Source organism: Venturia canescens, chromosome 7, assembly GCF_019457755.1.
Source record: "Venturia canescens isolate UGA chromosome 7, ASM1945775v1, whole genome shotgun sequence".
Classification (NCBI taxonomy): domain Eukaryota; kingdom Metazoa; phylum Arthropoda; class Insecta; order Hymenoptera; family Ichneumonidae; genus Venturia; species Venturia canescens.
Window position 1 is genome coordinate 7,037,715 of NC_057427.1, and position 18,003 is coordinate 7,055,717.

Here is an 18,003-nt window from a genome sequence, read left to right on the forward strand (position 1 = left end):
ATCCTTCGACAGTGGAAAAAAAGCGAATGTCAAATTTTTTGCATCAATGGAGAAATATATTTCAATGTTTGACTCAAATAAATTCTTTCAAAATCCAGTCTTTTGTTATCCGAAATTATGGTGTGCTCGCGTTTACATTTGATTTCTTCACAAATTCAGCGATGAAATTGTTTAAGAGGGTTAATCAATCACCTAACCTCGATGCAACTTTTCGAAATTAAAATTCTACGACACGGTGCGACCGATAAAGAAATGCTCTGTCAGCCCACGCATGACAATGGCAAAAATAGATTGACAAAGCCTTTTCGTAATCAGTCAAATCGAGTCGAAGAATTTCAATTTCGAAACTCGAAGCAATGTCTCCCGCACTTACGGTGACCAGATACCGACTGGTCCGTAGTTGTACGGTCGGTAAAAATCATGTTACACGCGGTTTATTTGGAGGAAGGTTCGATACTTGAGAGAAAATTTGAATTGTACGCTGTTCTCCTTTCATCAGAGAAGAAAATCAATTTTTTGTCTTTCTCGAAATATCAAGGATGCCCGAGTAAACTACACCTTTTTTGCAGTTATTTTTCTTGCTCTCAAGCAATGAATCTTAGTTTTTTGTTTCTTTTTTTATCGGCTATCTTGATTTTCACGTCAGTCGATAAGAGCGCTCGCTTGCATGTCGTCATATTTTTAACATAGATAGATGACGCTACGAGCTCGTTTGAAAATTCGAACGTTTCAAATACAATTCACCGACTCTGGAGGTTAGCACAGAGTGATCCAACGCCGCTATAGCCATTGAGAGAAAACGATAAAGTGACATTAAAAATAAGTGTATTTGTTGTAAAAGAGAGTTCAGCACCTTCAATTCTTACATAAAAATAATACAATTGCGCCTTTGTTTTGCATAGAAAAATATTCGGCAACAGTGATATAAAGTAATGCGTCGCTCGTGAATCGTTTCACAACACCTGTTCATCGATCGAACAAAGCTTACGGCTGCGATAGTTGATCGCGAACTTTCACAAAGCGACGAAAATGGGATCGACGAACGATCAATAAATATCAATGCAAACAAATAACTTCCAAGTTTCATCTATCAATTTTACGTAAACAGAATTTACGCAACTATGAAAAGAAAACTACGATAATATCGTATCGTAAAAGTGCAACTTCGTATTTTTGTTTTTATTTTCGTGTTAGAAAAATGGATGATTGCGACGCAACTCTTGACGAAACTTTTCAGGAGCCTCGGAAAAAATTTTGGCAGGTAAGTTAATCGTCCGTAAACCCAAACAATCAATAAATTTTCTATACGGAAAAATATGTTTCTCGATGTTTAGAGATCTTCGAGAAAAAGAACGAAAAGCGATGCTATCAGTATCGGCTCCATGGATGTTTCTTTGGATTCTACTCTCACATTAAAAACCAGAAAACGACGGAGAATCACGGAATTAGCTAGTAATTTTTTATTTGCTAATTCAACCAGCAGCCGAATCAGCAATGTCCTTCAGAGGTCGTTTGGCGGTCCGAGTGTTAACTCCAATACAACATTGGACCAAGAAAACATTGATGCTGCGACATTAAGAAGGTAATTGGAAAAACTCTTGTTATGTAATAATAAGTTCTCGTCTCAGAGTAACATGTATTTGAAGTTTTGCTAACAAAGACAAAACTTGCCCTCAATACTGCTAGTGGATGCTTTGGCATTAAACGCGTAACATTATCAAAAGGTTTTAAAATGCTACTGAAATCTGCTCGAGTCAATAGCAAAAAATTAGGATCCTCATGGTCTCTTCAATCGGAATCCAATTTTTGCTAAAATTGTTTTTTGTATCATATTTTTAGGCTACTTAGAGAATAAACGAAATAATTATGATGTGAATGTTTCATTCTCAGAAGAAGGCAAAGCTGTGAGCCGCCAGCAGGAAACTTGACTATACGTAGCTGGATTACGGACGTGGCTAAACTGAGTGACGAGGACTCGCCTCATTCAAGACTCGGTCGAAATCAAATAAAAAGACAAGAGGCAATCTACGAACTTTATTGCGGGGAGAATGTACTTCTCGGTGATCTAAGTGTTCTTCGAGATTTTTACTATCACCCCCTATGCTCAACAGGAATTTTCACGTCCGACGAGCTTGTAACTCTTTTTGGCGATCTCGACGGGCTCATTGAAATTCACAGTAAACTGAGAGACGAACTTGTCGAATTGCGCGATTCGGCGGGTGTAACGGATTTTATTGGGCCAACGTTGCTCAATTGGGTTAGTTAGATAATCTTTCAATTCACCAATGATCCGAACAACGATTTTCATAATAAATTTCTAAAAGATTTTTACGATATTTCTTAGCTACCAAGTCTTACAGTACCGTACCTCGATCGGTGTCGATCGCAAGTGTGGGCGAGACATGTGCTGGACGAAAAGCGTTCGCGGAGTAAACGTTTTCAAGAGTTTTTAAAGAAAAAAATGGAGCTTCCCCGAGCGGTAGAACTGTGGACGTATTTGGACGTGGCGAGATCGCGCGTTGTCAAATATCCTCTACTCGTGAATGAGATAACTAGGAGGACTCCGTCCGCGCATCCAGACCGGGCCTCACTGAAACGAGCGAGCGAATTTCTTGCCGATCTTCTATGCAAAATTGATCGTGCCATGGGCGAGGCTGAATGCGAGCTGGCTCGCTCGAAGATCGTCATTAAACCGGACAACGATCGTACAGGTTGCATCGACGCTGCCACGGAATTGATCACCGAAGGTCCCCTTAAGGATTCTCGTGGTTTGGTAAAGTGTATTTCTTATTCACAGAAGCATTGTCGGTTTTTCATCTCTCGTTCAACGGACCAATCCGATTTATTGTCCTCTCTTTTTTTTTTTTATAGAAACTCCATTGTTTCCTCTTCGACACATGTTTCGCTCTGACGCGTCGCACAATAAAATCACGATCGAGAGTTTACAATCTTTCGTACCCGATAATTCCACGTGAAGAAATAGACGTAGAAGAAAGCTCAGAAGCTGGTGAATTCGGATTCAAAATTGGCAGTAAAATATTGACAACGAATGGAGAACACGAAAAAAGGCATTGGATCGACGCGTTCGAAAAGGCCAAAAGAATTGCGAATGCAGCAATTTCTGCTGGTGGAATCGTTGAACCTTCGATAGGGACTGAGAACGCTCGTGTAATATAATTTCAACTATAAACGATCTTAAATTAGAATAATTAAAACGCAAAAAAGAAACGATCAACAACGAATGAATTCATGTATTACTTATGGTTACTTATTTTTATACGTTTGATATAAAAGAAAATTACAAAAATAAGATACAACAGATAGAATGAAAAATAACTATTTATTCGGTTTCATCGAATTACCATCCGGATAACGTTTTCGGAAAGCTTTAATGAGCTGTGGATCAATGAGATGCACGCCATCAACCTGATTACCCAGTGTTATCCAATTGGGTTGGACGTTGTGAGGGCGACCGAACAATTCAATTTTTCTCGTGCTCGGACTCATGCGTTCGATGATGCCATAAATTTCGTCAGGTTTATGGCTGGTCGCCCGAACTTCAGCGACGATAACATCGCTGTCGAGACCTCGGTTGACACGTGGATTGCCTTTCATACCAACAAGACAATGTTCTTTTCCATGATTGAGCCAATGGCCTGTTCTTCCAGTTCTGATAATACGTTGCAATTGATTAGTTTTGACCCATATTATCTCATCGACCCTGTCGTAGCCCCACAATTGGAGACACTCCCGACCAAGCTCCATGGCTCTACCGGTGACCCAAAGAAATAAGAGCCCTTCGTCCTGCAGAGCTGGGATTCCCAGCTGTCTCATTTCGTCGTCGGACATCGTGCCGTAGGGCAATTCCATGTGGATGTCCCATGGGGGATCGGCCATTATTACGGCAAATTTACCCAATACCGTCATGTCGAGATAGCGCAAATCGCACTGAATCCATTGAGGAGGATAGAGCGTAAGATCGCTGCCGGAAGTCGCGGATCCTGGGACTGCAGAAGTCCCGCTATTGTTGCTATTACCGCTGTTACTTCCGATGTTATTGCTACCAATATTTCCAACGCTGACTCCGTCGACGAGCGACACTCTTGAGTTGAGACTCGTTCCGCCTTCGGGCTCACTCGTTTGTTCCCTCGTCTGTGCGGTCGTTCCATCTACTTCGTAATGTACGTATTTGCAAGTGTCCATGTGAAAACACGTATTCAAAAAACTACAATCCCCCAGCGACTCGTCCGTGTGACTTTGTATAATTTTTTTAAAATGTAGCTTTTTGCATTTGCTGTTGAAACCACCAGTCGTTCCTCCATTCAATTTAGCACAATCAAATCTTGTACCGTGGGGGCAAAATTCCATTACTTGCGCACCACCTTGAGATCTAAAACGTTCCGCCAATGATTTCTCTTTAGATGTTTGCTTTGACAACAAATCCAGTATTTGTTCCCCAACTTTTTTACTCTCTTTCTCTCGGATTGTTGGCATCGTTATCAATGACATTATGTCCTCTGTGTTTTTTTTCTCCGCACGTGCCTGCTTGTCAGGGGGCGATGCATCTTCCTCATCCTCTTCGTTCACCTCGTCTTCCTCATTTTTGTCATGAATTCCTGTTTCTTTCGTGTCTTTGACAATCAAAGCCCTTGACTGAGACGATTGGCCGCCATTCACTGACAACACTGTATAACCCAGTACTCCATCTTCTGTGATGTCGCTCATTCTAGGACAAATTTTCATGTTTTAGTTGAATGAACAAAAATCTTAAGAAGGTAATCTGAATGCTAAAGAAAAATTCGTTTAATAAAAGTTGTTTTCTCACTTGACAACATCTTGGGCAGCCAATCTCTCCAAAATTTTTTTGACCTCTGCATGCGACACATCAGCACTAAGATTTTCCCGTAATTGTACTCCAAGATCTGCTGAAGTGATCGGCGTATCAGGAAGATTATTATGGAGAATCGACAGAATGTCACGTTCGTATTCATGATGAGAGGATAAAGCCGTAGAATCTGTCGAAAAATTGAAGACGTGACGATAGGTTCAGTGTTTGAAAATATTCTTTAGATTTTCCTTCGTTGCAAGTGAATATATTTCAAAAAATTATTATAGAAAAAAGATAAAATATAATATTTCACAAACTCACCGATGCCAACATTTTCAACCGTCAGGCTCGTAGACCCGGCAGTCGGCGAAGTGAGTGTAAACAATTCGTGTCTTTCGCGTTTTCGCTTTTGCAATTTTTCTCTCAAGCTATTTCTTTTAATTTTTATAGCCTGAATCTCCTCGAAAGCGTCTGACATTTTAAAAATTAATATTATCACTAGTACACTGATTGTTTTTAAAAAATATAATGATATTTATGAGGTTATAATCCCGCGCACTTTGCATACTCTATTCTCTGTTTCATATTATTGTTTTTATTGCCAAGATGATTTTTGCGGTTAGCCAATTTGTTCAGAATTTCACCGCTGGAGGACCGTAGTGACTAGATCACGTGATGAACAAATTCATCACTGTATTCACGTTGTCGCGCGATATAACCCGCGCGCGATTACAAAGATCGATATATATCGAATTGTCTGTTCCGACGGAATGTTCACGACGGAAAAACCGGAGGGAGGAAGACTGTTCTTCGGCGAACCCGAAGGATCGTGCTCAGTTTTTCTCGGAGTAGTTCTCCTTAATTCGACGTAAAAAATATTATAAAAATGTCTCGCCGCGCGCTCAAAGGAATAAATTGGTCGGGTATCGCTGAGAGGCTTGGCGAAGGAGACAAAAATATCTATGCCAGCTTTAAATCACGATCTGACCAATATCTTCAAAGGTTTGCAACACTCGAGAATCTTCACAAAACATACTCGATAAATATTATATAATTTTCTTGATTTCGAGCTTAACCGCTTTAATCTGAACCACTACGAAAACTAGCCTCATACTACTCAAGACCATAGAGATTTCCACTCGTTTTTTCTAAATTTTCATCATGCACTGATGCAAAAACTTGTCATTACCGTTTCAAGTCAAAATTTCCTTCTATATAACCTTTCAAAGCAAGTTCGTTCCGTTGAAAAACAAACTCTTGTCATTATTGGTTCTTCACACTTGTCGCCTGTTGTGCTTTTGTTCGTCATTGTATCTCACAAATTCTGATTAATTGGGTCATATTGTTTGCTCGTTTTTTTATGTAGAAAAACAGGATGAAAATCAACTTCATCATTATGGAATGTTCATTTGACATTTTTCAGGGTCATGTCCCTTCCAGAACAGCCTGTTAAAATTGATTGGGCCTATTACAAGCAACATGTTCCAGCATCTGGAATGGTAGAGAAATTTCAAAAGGAATACGAAGCTCTGAAGGTCCCCTATCCACCTGATAATTATACTGCACAGATTGAAGCTGAAGGCCAAAAAGTTGTAAGGCTTATTTCTACTAAATTTTCACATACTAATTTATGGTTATTTGGAAATATAAGGGCAAGAGAAATTCCAAGAATAATACAAATTAGCTTCTCTGTTACATGACAATCTTTAAGGATTTGTTAAAAATGAATTAGAAAGTTTGAAACATTAATTTTAAATCAAAGTTTTGTCATCGATCTCTTATATAGCTAACGAACTTACAAATAAATTTTCAGCTGGATGAGGTCAAGGTTTTCATTGAAGAGTCCAACAAGCGCATAGTCGAGTTCCAAGCTGAAGCTGAAAAAGTACGAGCATCTTTACCGATCGAAGAGATGAATATGGAAGAGTTTGCTGAAGCTTATCCCGAACATGCTATAAATATTGATAAGCCAACGATTTGGCCTCACATCCCGGAAGAACAACCCGGAGATGAGCCAGAGCCGATACCTAGAGAAGAGCATTAATGGATCACTACCAAGTTGTAGTCTGTAGATTCATTCTACACAGAAAGAACATTAAAAGAATATAAAATGGTACTCAGTTATGCAACATCAGATTATCAATAATGCATCTCTGTTGAATTTTTCTGAATAAAAAATGATCAAGGTGCACTCATTGATATATTTTTCTGCTGTGTGTCATTCCCGTGACGGGATCGTGCTTCTCATCTGCAATAAATAATGTGTTGGTCATCACGAAGTGAGTTTCGTTACTTCTCAATTTCAGTAAAAATCTTCAAAAAATTTGGAGAACGAAATGTAGGGAAAAATGGAGAAGATCTGGAAGAACGAAATAAAAATTCGACCATATAACAATTCAATAATATAATTTTAATCAGGCAACATTGAATATTCAAGAATTATCCTTTTTTTGACGCTTTTACAGGTAGATAAAGTTTGAGTGCGTAGCACAAAATTGATTTTACACTTGAAACATAGTATAAATATTTTAAGTACACTCATTACCATCTTCACAATATTTTTTCTAATGATAACAATCGGGAATAGAGGAGAATTTGGAAAATAATGTCTTTTTTTTAGTTTAACATGAGATGAAAGTTTTCGACAAGTGGTATTTTTGATATTCTTCGCATGAAACATTCATTTATGAACTAATGAACTCTTGGATAGCGCCACTAGGCCGGTGCAGTAATTCAAGAATATTATAAACTCTTATAGCTGCAATGGCAATTTTATATTTACGCACGTATGCTTCATCTTATCATAAACTTAACGATTTTCGGCATCCATACATAGGTTTTTATGAACTAACTAAATATTACCCAAAGACTTTGGTCTTCCATTAATCCTGCAACTACGCAACAACTAAACTAGAAGATTAGTCTCCTTTTTTTGTTAATGACTTCTATGCAACTTTTACTTTTCGGAGCTTCGTCTCTCTAATGCAGTACTTTTATTCGTTTTCAGAATTTCTAGTATTGCCAATCTTCGAAGGAATCCGAAACAATTTGGAAGGTTCTTTTTGTCAAAAAATCATCTAACATGTGATCTTCGTTCTTATAAAACAACCACATTGCAGATCAGCAAAAAACGATACAATATTCATGTTGGACACTCATGATGCCCCGCAGTGTGGCTCACCACAATGAACTCTTTGGAATAATTGACTTTCGATATATATGCATGTTTCATTATAGATATATATCGTAATTACGTTGTTATTCTTAACGTATAAACAAGTCTCAGCAGTAGCACGTGGGTAATTATGGATTCATCAAAAACTCCGATTCCAAACAAGTTCACGAGTCACAATTTCTCACTTTTCATTTACTACGTAAGAGGAAAAATGACAATGATTATGCGTCGTTATAAGCAACATTCGTTGCAAATGACTTTGATTAGCGATAAATTCATATACACCGATTCTTACGAAAATCCGATGGGCTTACGTTCTACGTAATCTGAATTATCTATCCATAAATAAATAACAAAAAACATGGATACCAAAAAGTAAAGAAATTTAGAACAATCAATAAAAAATATTGATGATGCGACGAGAAAAAATTAATAACAACAACGATTCAATATCACGATCGCCAAGTCCGGCTCAGTCATCGAACATTTGACATTTTGTCATGGAAAATCTTGAATATTCGTACATCAAATTACCACAAATGATTATTTTTAACGAAAATGGAAAACTTCTTTGGGCATTCACGTCAACGTTCTCTTGATGGAATGTAAGAAAAATTGATAATAATATTTTTTGGATTCTTAACAACCCAGTTCGCATTGAAACGATTAGAAACCATATTGATATAATTTTACGTATTTATTACTGGAGATATCAACCCTCTAAGCATGTCGAAGGTATTTCCATCGGGATGAACGGTGAAGACTCTGCCACTTTTTTCCTGCACTTCCAAAAACCCGAAGCTGTCGATTCCCAGGATCTTAACTTCTTGAGATTTCCCATCCGGAGTCATGACCGTTATTTCTTTGTCACTAAAGCGAAAAATACCAGAATTAGGATGATGAAAATTGGAAGCACGCGAGAGTAAAAGAAACTGTCCAAACAAACAGAATGATTCTCAAACAAGACTCACGTGTGTGCCCAATAGTTGTAATAGAGCTCGAAAAAATGTGCGACGTTACCACTCTGATAAATGAGGTACAAATTCTCGAGTTCGGTAAATACAAGGGCAAGAAATTTTTCATACGGAATTTTCGACAATTTTGAACCAGTCTGTTCATTGTACTTGGCGATAACGTCGTTTATGCAATATGTTGGCTCACTGTTGGAAAGATTTATACCCAAGCCTGAAAAAGATCAGAATGAGGCCAATGAATTGTTTTTCATTTTCAAATAATACTTGAATATGGACAGTGGAAAAATAAACAATGAGAAACAAAATTAGTTTGAAAAATGAAGATGAAATGAATACCAATGTTGCATATAGCTATGGAAGATTCCATTATCGTTGATACTATAAGCCCGCCTATTTTTGTCTCACTTCCTGCGTAAAAGTCATTAGGCCATTTGAGTCTTAGATCGATGTTCTGTAACCAAGGAATATTGAAAAAAAAAATATAGTCTTTTGCGATCAACCTCATCTCGTGAAAGATTACTCTAATCATGAAATTATTTTTGAATTCAAAGATGAATTACATATTCGTGTAAATAGCAATATTTCATAAGAATTTCAGTACTTGGTCGCAAAATCATAAAATAGTGCAGACAATATCAGACGATTTTTTTCTTGATGTAGAAAGGAAATGTTATGATTTTCCAGAATACGTCTTATCCGAAATTCTTCACTTACGTTCATTCCCAGTTAACGATTTTAAAAACTGTTTATTCAACGCCTTAATAATACTTTAGTCAATGCAATATTGAATCTTTCGACAAATAGATTCAAAAAATTCGTGACTACAGTTAATGGTGTGAACAAATTTCCGTTTGCTTTGAAAAGAAACAATGATTACAATTTTTCTGAATTATCATTACAAACTTATTCTTGTGAAGTTTCAAACTTAGACGAGCTGCTTCAGATTTTTATTCAATCACCGAGTTCTAAAAATTTAATAGAGTTTTTGGTCGAGGAACATGTAATTCATCCCTGATAATGTTGTTTTTTTAAATAGACCCTAAAAATATTTGAACCTCATAGCCAGGTAAGGATTTGATTGCCGAGACAGTGGCAACAGCAACGAGATGTTGTAGAATCGACAGGCGACTGCCAAGCTCGCTATTTACCGGCACGTGCAATTGCATCGTGAACATAGCACAACCGGGTGGGCTAAGCCATAAATTCGTTCTTCGACCTAGAAACAACAATGCTCGATATTGAAAAACATGAATACGTCGGAAAAAGCAAAAAACAAAAATCGAGCTCACGAGCTCGCCGAAAAAAGTTGAGCTTTTTTCCTCACCTTGCCCTTGAGTCTGTTGTCTAGGTATAACGACTAACCCATGATGTAACTTACGACCCGCGACGACGTTCATCGACGATGTTAAAATGTCCGCGTATATAACCAGCCGTCCCAATTCTTTTGATTTCAAATTCTACGAAAACGATTCGGCTATTCAGAAAATTCCAGTCGAACGATCGTTCGACCCTTTTACGTATTCGCACTTTTTGTTCAGTACCCCAAAATATCTCTTACCTCGAAATATTCTACAGTCGAAAAATTGTCTGGACACTGATGTATCATTATCGGTAATAACGAAGCAGAAGCAGCAATCGGTTTCGTCGTTCTTCCGCAAAATTGTAAACTCATTTTATCCGTTTTGTAAATGTCGTCGGTACTCGTCTTGTCTTTCAATCGATCCAACATGTCTAGCTTGAGCTAAAGCATACAGTTACGCATATTTAACACGCTAATCACAGCGGAGATAGTAAACTAAATAAAAGTATGTTGATGCGATAAATCAGTTTTTCAAAAACAATGAAAATGGTGATTTGGAAGTGAATCCAAACTCAAAAGATCTTGATGATGAGTTTATCAACAGCATGCGTCATTTTTTAAATCCAAACGATACTGGATAAAAATTTTCGGAAATGATACCTCGTGTCTACCGAGAAAAAAGCCAGGAGTGTATTTGACCTCATCGCGGGGTCCCGTACGAGCATCGAGACCAAAATGCGTTGTTAAAAGATCACTGAGAATCTCTAATCTCGCTGTGTTGCTTTGCTTGAGAGCGTTGAATTTAGTTTCTTCCATTTCGTATTGGGACGGATCGGCTTCAAGATGAATTTGTGAAAAAACGGCTCGTCCACCACTCTCGGGAAGGTTTGCGAGAAGGATACTCGGTGTGTGCCACGTTTCTTCGGTTCCGAGTACTTTTACATGAAAAGTGTGCAATTTACCGGCACTATCGTATACATTTGCCGACACTGGAGTGTGCGGTGTCTTCGTTCTGTAAACAAAAATCAAAAAGTGACAGTTAATGAAATAATTTTATTCAAAAATCTTCTTGAAAACAACTGCAAAATTATGAAATAAAAAATGAACCTCGATTCATCGTGGTCTTGAGAAAACTGTGTTTTTACAGGTGACGCTTGATAGCAGAAAATGTGATGCATCATCTGCACGTGTTTCCATTTCCCATATGAGAAACGTACAAGCTCGTGTTCTCGTACTTCGGCAGTTTTGAACGAGGGCAAAAGTGTGTGGAGGGTGTCAGAACACAGAGCTAAAAGTTGACCCCCTCGGACCATGTATTCGACGAGCTGACTCGAAATTTCAGCACCCACGTTACCGCAGACTATTACCAGCACCGTTTGGTCCATCCAGACATCCTTTTTCGCCTCATCAGATGAGAGTGTATAAACGATGTATCTGTTAAAAAATTAAACGATAAAGTTCAACTTGTTACGATTTGAACGAGGCTTTAATGCTGGAAATAGCTTAATTAATTGAATTATTTTCGTGTCTGAGACGAAACGAATCTTTCAAAAGAATTGAAGTCGTATGACTCTATAAATTCTTTAATAATATAATACGATTTTTCCAACTCTGGAATGAAAAGACAACGAATGTCAGAAATTCAAATTTCGGAATGCAAATTCGTGTCTAAAAATCTAGCCGAAAAAATAATTTAATCTTGCTTATAGGACTCATAATAAATGAAGAATTGAAAAATAATTTTAATTTACTAGCGAGCCACTAGTCGAAAAAACAGCTACGAAATGCAAACATTTCGTAGCTCGATTTCATCATCTCTAGCTAAACGGTAATTTCGTTAAATAATTTATCAGTGTATTGATATGGACTACAAAATGTGATAAGGAAAAATGGGATTTTACGCTGCGGCCCTCAACCCGAGTCGTATTTCCCAGAATACACTGTTTCATCACTGGCATAAACATTGAATGAAGTGATTTCGTCTCTGATTAGAAGTTTCCTTATTTACATGTCAATAGAGACGTCGCAATTCGCTATGAGGAAAAGTCTTTAATTTCGTGATATCGGTGGCGCAAGAAATGCGTATGCCAATTGCTTTGAATTATTCACCATTGTGTCAATGATAAACAGGACGGAATGGGGATAAATCGGATTCTACGTTGTTGTGAAGTGGAGCTACATTTCCTGGGATACAATGTTTGACTCTTTTAGTCAATCAAACTTTCCTCGTCTATGAAAAGCGATCTCGTTATCATTCATGCTAATTCTTGGCAGTACATCAATAACGATAAGAATTTTTCGACGCATATACTCGTCCGAGCATAATAATTATTTTCATTTATTATTTAACCCTTTAAGCATGAATGGTTTACTCAGGATTCGACGTACGAGTGACTTGATTATCAAAATATAAAGGAAAAATATATTACTTGTCTTTGTTGAGCGTGAGACCGAGCACATTTTTGATGTTTTCAGCTGCTATTGTGCTGTCTGCATAAATCAAGACGTTCGGAGGCTTAACGGTGTTACAAAAATTGGCCATTGGTCTTTTCGATGGCGAATAACTGTATAAAAATTAATACAATTTAATTAAATGATGAAAATAGATAAACTTGAAAGGAAACAAACCCTGATTAATTTCTTTCTTTTCGGATTTTTGTCTCAATAATCGAAAAAAGCTTTGAACAAATTTTCAGTAATAAAACTTTGGAGGATTCAAATTTTTTAAATGATTCATTGAAAATTACAGTTCTCTCAAATCTTTCCTAACGATTTTAATCAAAGAGAAATATTCTATAAAAAATATCGATCTTTTACTCCCTTGTTTTCGAATCGAAAAAACAACACCGAAACGCATAAATTTTGAACTATATTTTATTTTTTGGCTTAAAATAAAGTTCATTATCTCGTAGCTGAGCATTTTAAAGAGTTTTTTTAGAATGATTTTGTTTCAGAAATTAAACGATGCATATTAAAAAGCTACTTTACTGTTAACAAAAACTTGGTTGCTTTTGTGGTTTGTTTACTTACTGAGAGGTCTTTGTGGAGAAATTTCGTTGGGGTGTTTGAACACTACTGGCAGTGGAAGTAGTTTTTGTGGTCTTGTTCGGAGATTCAACAGAATCTGCAGAATCTTTGGTAACTTCGGGAGACATAACTTCTAAAATTTTAGTGAGATCTTCCGTTCGCGAGGTTTCCAAGTACTTTGATGAAGGAACTGAGGACAGAAGTGTTTCAACGGTGCTTGGCTTGCTTGACCCATTCTTATCGGGAATTATGGTTGCCGGTGTTGGTGGTGGGGTCGACGGAATTACGATGTCATCCAATGGAGCGATCGCGTCGTCTGAAAATTTAATGTTCATTCGTATTGCGTCTCTTCATGATATTTGCGCTCAGTTTTTCATTATTTTTAAACAGCAAATTATTTCGACAGTAAGTCAACAGTTGATTCATGCCAATCTTAGTCATAAACCTGATGCAAAAAATTCAATGCTTTTCTATTTTTCTTAAGAAAAACTTTGTTTCACAGATTTTTAGTCTCATGGAACATAATATAATCTTTTTACTCTTTTCCTTCTAAAACTTTATTTAATTTAAAGATTTACCTGAAGCGTCACGCGGTAATTGAATCTCCAATATTGTAGGTATGTGCAAATTAATCGGCTGGTTACCCGGTGACACGTGTACACCGGGCACTTCGTCAATTTCTAATGAAACTCCTTGTTGAGCTACGTGTCTCGCAATGCTACTGAAAGTTTTCAGTATTTTTACGTGTGCATCCCACTGGGCTTTCCCAATGAGCTCTGAAACAAAAAATTTAATAAATATTTCTATCAATTAACTGAACTATTCCATCATGGGTTTTCAAATCTACGCACGCGAGCAACTAACTTTTATCGTGATGGAGAGTCACCAACTCTTCGCTGTTGTACACGCACGGTTTTCCCGTGACTCCGATTGCTGGAATACAAAAAAAAATCATTAACAGATCGAATAATTATTTTTCATCGTAATGCCATAGTACAAGAGAGAAAAATTTTGAAGCAAGTTTACAAACTCACACTCGACACGGGTAAGAGTAAATCCATTGTTGATAAAACATTTTCCATGCATTAGAGCGATCGACAGTTTCGTCATGTGATCTAAGTCCGTTTCTAAAATAACTGCAAAATTTTCGTCAAACGTCCACGTGACGATTTTCCCATAATCTTCAAGCTGAAAATAAACCGAGTTTGATTTTCAATTCTTTCAATAGTCAAATGCCAATTCTCGGAGGTGCTATAGGAATTCAAATACCCTGGTTGCTTTTGCGAAAGCTGTAGGGTGATAATTCTCGACATCAGCCTCGATTAGGGCGTGCATTTTTGTACTATCATTGAGCAACGCTTTACCATGATTTCGTACGTGAAGAGGAAATTGAGTTTTTCCTGTAGGAAAGATCAGCCAATCTTTGACGTCTATTTTTTGCTGAAAATATTTCAATATTGTTTTATTTCAATTTTTATCAAGTTAAGGTACAATAATGAGGGTTTTCCCATCTCATTATTACAAATTTCTAATAAAAACTCAACGTTGAAAGAAAACAGAATACATTTTACTTGATAATTCACAAAGAAAATGAGATCGATTTTATTGAAGTGGAAACATCTTCACTTTACCTGTGGATAAATAGTACAAAGTTTCTTGTCCCCATGACACCAAATGAGGTCACCGAGTCTCGCGACACTTTGATTTTTGCATAAGTGAGAACTCAGAACGTTTGCACTTTCGCTGTTACTGGCAACCTTAGCTCCATTGTATTCTGAAAGAGAAAAAAGACCCATAAGAATTCAGTTTCCACAGAGTACATTTTTAGCTTATGACTTGGAATATTTTTCACCTTTTCTGGAATCACTCATGGATTTTGCTAAAAACATGAGTGTAGGTCTAGCAGCTTCCGGCCCAGCGAGAGATGTGGCAAGACGCGCTTTCAGCGTCGCCAATCTCCATGCCTGTATCCATGTCGCCATCATATAGAAGATTGTCAAAATCATTTTTTTTAGGTTTCCAGACCTTCGCTAGTCTCTTATACCCCATGGACAGTGTTCATTGTAGAAGTCTGTAAAAATCATTGGTATAATACACAAATATTCATAGAATTACAAAAATAGAAATAATTATTTACAAAAATTATGAAAATTTGGAAAACTACAGCCCACTTTTCACATAAATGCAATTGAAGAATAAAATTTTGGAAAAAAGAAGACTATTGGAAAACATTTCACTAAATTTTAAACTCCCTGGAAATTCTGTTTGCAGAAAATATAAAAAAATATTCTATAACTCGAACAATGTTATAGAAACCATAAAGAATAAAGCATAATTGCATAAGATGTGAGATTTATCAATCCAAGCACAGAATGATGTAAAATGTCAAAATTAACAAATAGCTAATATTGTTAATACGTTAATTACGTCTACGATATCGTAATATCGTAGCATAATATCGTGGCAAAGGTATGAAAAAGAATTTTCTAATTATAAAAAACGAATTCATACTCGGTTTCAACGAGAAATAGGGGCGCACGGGGGAGAGTTACGTCACGTATACAGGGTGAGTAAATAGCAATGTTTTTGTGAAGACTTCGTGCACAAGGGTATTATTTTCACAGCAGTATAAAAATTCTTCCAGCACATGAAACATTAAAACGTCGGTAGAAATGTAAATGAGATTACGCAATGTAATAAAGACGCGGGACCGATGATAATACGGCTGTATCAATTAAAAATTAATCAAACAAAACTTGTATATTTTTCATAGATAATATGACACTATCGCGAACAGGATCGCGACATCGCAAAGTGGTTTATTCTGTATTGATCACAGAAATAAATAGTGAGATGGCAGCCAAAAGCACTAGAAGAAACAATGTGTCAAACGCTAACGGAAAGTTTTATTTGAAAAATATTCTTATAAACACATGAGTTCGATGAATAATATATGTGTGATCGAAGATTTGAATAAACCACTTGAATTATTTCGACGTGAAAAACAAGTGAGTTGTGGCACTATTGAAACACATGAAAAAGAGCACAACTTGATCAATATTTGAACTTACAAATAAATTTTTTCACCTCACGTAAACAACTATAAAAAAAACAAAAAATCACAGTGCCATGGATGAAGAACGTGGAGAACTAAACTCTATACTTCTGTATATCGATGGTTGTCGAAAAGATTGTAGCTAGCAGAAAGCAGAAGCAGAAGCGAAAGATTTCCACTGACAAAATTTTGAGGGGTTTTCGAGCGCTATTTTCGTGTAGCGGACAATTTCAGAAAATGTCAAATTATCTACTCGGCCGACGTTGCAGATTTCTCGATCGAACTTGCAGAGTGCACAATGCGGCACTTGACAAAAATAATAAAAATAACTCACGCATGCATGACCAACGTTCGAATCAGCTGATTGCTGATTGCGATGAACCATAATATCGAGTGGCGGGAAAACAACGTTTTTCTCGTTATCGAAACGGGACACAAATCGTGCGGCGAAACATCGATTTCACTTTGTTTTTATTCAGTCTAAAATATTTACGTACAAATAATAGGATACTAATAATTTAAATAATCAAACGGAGATACTTCGCAGTGTTTAACTCGATTTGTTTATTATTAATAATAATAATAATAATAATATTATACGATAATCCATATATATCTAATAATAAGTGTATTATATATAAGTTAAAACATTAGAATGCATAACCGCAATTACCATTATATATATATATATATGTATATATTTATGCATATATATAATGTATATACACGTACATACACACTTTTGTTCCTCCATCGCACAACGACCTCTTTCCACAGTCTATTATGATTCATAATGTTTATCTGTTGTTTTCAACCTAAATCTTTGTCGGAATAATCGTAGCGATAATATTTCTCATGCTAATCGAATTTATTTACGTCATCAACGGAATCTCTATCTTTATCATTAATTCATCGTGTCGAAAATGCAACGAAAGTATTCAGTTGAAGCCTCTCATATGGATTTGCACTCATAACGGGGGCAATTGTCTTAGCACTTGCGCTCTACGAAATTGTTGAACACATTTTCTTTGTTCTTTGACTCTTGACAGGTTTCAATGAACATTTCGATATCCAAGGTGCCTGATTCAGGTTCTGTGAAATGGAAATGATTCAAAAAAATTTGTTTTACGAGTGTTGAAAATTGAAAAACGCCAATTTAGGACGTTTTTTGTCGTGAAAACACTTCGCGTGACGAGAGTCGAAAATAACATTAGCTGTCAAGGTTTTTCGCATCGTGCAAGAGTGCTTTGTACATTTATTTGCCCCACGAGAATTTCGGTACTAGAGAAAATGAAAAATCTCACAAAAATTTCATTCCTTTTGGCATCGAGAAACAAACTTGAACCACTGAACTTTTTGCTCATTGCTATGGAGTATATTTTATGAAGAAACGAAAAATTGAAAAGAAAACACACGAAAGACGAAAGAGGTCCTGGCAGTTTGTCATCGATTTTTCATTTTCTGTAAAAGTTAGACCCATCTTCCTACACTCTAGGGCACAATGAACGTTGTGCATTTAAACCAATAGAGACAATCATTCATAACCCCCATGACCACACAAGGTCACGATTATATTTTTTTTCGTTCGTTCCGCCTCCTCGAGAGCAGGAAACCTCATTTTCACGATGATTAAATAACGTGGAT

The 18,003-nt window shown here is 36.7% G+C and overlaps 4 protein-coding genes across 7 annotated transcripts; 2 read left to right on the forward strand and 2 right to left on the reverse strand.

Moving 5' to 3' along the window:
• The first annotated feature begins 568 nt into the window (after positions 1 to 568).
• On the forward strand, positions 569 to 3,246 carry LOC122413681 (rho guanine nucleotide exchange factor 3-like). Of its 2 annotated transcripts, none has more exons than XM_043424192.1 (5): positions 569 to 1,261; positions 1,335 to 1,582; positions 1,894 to 2,257; positions 2,345 to 2,773; positions 2,872 to 3,246. In XM_043424192.1, exons 1-5 carry the CDS (start codon positions 1,199 to 1,201, stop codon positions 3,175 to 3,177), a joined length of 1,410 nt encoding a protein of 469 aa, XP_043280127.1. In that variant the 5' UTR covers positions 569 to 1,198; the 3' UTR covers positions 3,178 to 3,246. The 2 variants fall into 2 exon arrangements, with proteins under 2 accessions (XP_043280127.1, XP_043280126.1); XM_043424191.1 differs by having other exon boundaries at positions 572 to 1,261; positions 1,891 to 2,257.
• On the reverse strand, positions 3,232 to 5,506 carry Mettl3 (methyltransferase like 3). The gene is made up of 3 exons (XM_043424190.1): positions 5,150 to 5,506; positions 4,826 to 5,015; positions 3,232 to 4,726 (listed from the first exon to the last, which is right to left on the reverse strand). Exons 1-3 carry the CDS (start codon positions 5,304 to 5,306, stop codon positions 3,337 to 3,339), a joined length of 1,737 nt encoding a protein of 578 aa, XP_043280125.1. The 5' UTR covers positions 5,307 to 5,506; the 3' UTR covers positions 3,232 to 3,336.
• A 101-nt stretch (positions 5,507 to 5,607) lies between these two features.
• ATPsynD (ATP synthase, subunit D) lies at positions 5,608 to 7,027 on the forward strand. The gene is made up of 3 exons (XM_043424200.1): positions 5,608 to 5,830; positions 6,252 to 6,420; positions 6,642 to 7,027. Exons 1-3 carry the CDS (start codon positions 5,715 to 5,717, stop codon positions 6,870 to 6,872), a joined length of 516 nt encoding a protein of 171 aa, XP_043280135.1. The 5' UTR covers positions 5,608 to 5,714; the 3' UTR covers positions 6,873 to 7,027.
• Positions 7,028 to 7,217: 190 nt separating this feature from the next.
• Positions 7,218 to 16,536, reverse strand: Hcs (holocarboxylase synthetase-like protein). Of its 3 annotated transcripts, none has more exons than XM_043424182.1 (17): positions 16,376 to 16,529; positions 15,157 to 15,375; positions 14,936 to 15,078; positions 14,574 to 14,744; positions 14,339 to 14,492; positions 14,169 to 14,237; positions 13,883 to 14,080; positions 13,308 to 13,620; positions 12,707 to 12,841; positions 11,385 to 11,711; positions 10,938 to 11,289; positions 10,536 to 10,718; positions 10,302 to 10,434; positions 10,033 to 10,193; positions 9,314 to 9,428; positions 8,975 to 9,188; positions 7,218 to 8,873 (listed from the first exon to the last, which is right to left on the reverse strand). In XM_043424182.1, the coding sequence occupies exons 2-17, from the start codon at positions 15,308 to 15,310 to the stop codon at positions 8,693 to 8,695; spliced, it is 3,003 nt and encodes a 1,000-aa protein (XP_043280117.1). In that variant the 5' UTR covers positions 15,311 to 15,375; positions 16,376 to 16,529; the 3' UTR covers positions 7,218 to 8,692. The 3 variants fall into 3 exon arrangements, with proteins under 3 accessions (XP_043280117.1, XP_043280118.1, XP_043280119.1); XM_043424183.1 differs by lacking the exon at positions 16,376 to 16,529 and adding an exon at positions 15,816 to 15,948; XM_043424184.1 differs by lacking the exon at positions 7,218 to 8,873 and having other exon boundaries at positions 9,052 to 9,428; positions 16,376 to 16,536.
• Between the last annotated feature and the right edge of the window lie 1,467 nt (positions 16,537 to 18,003).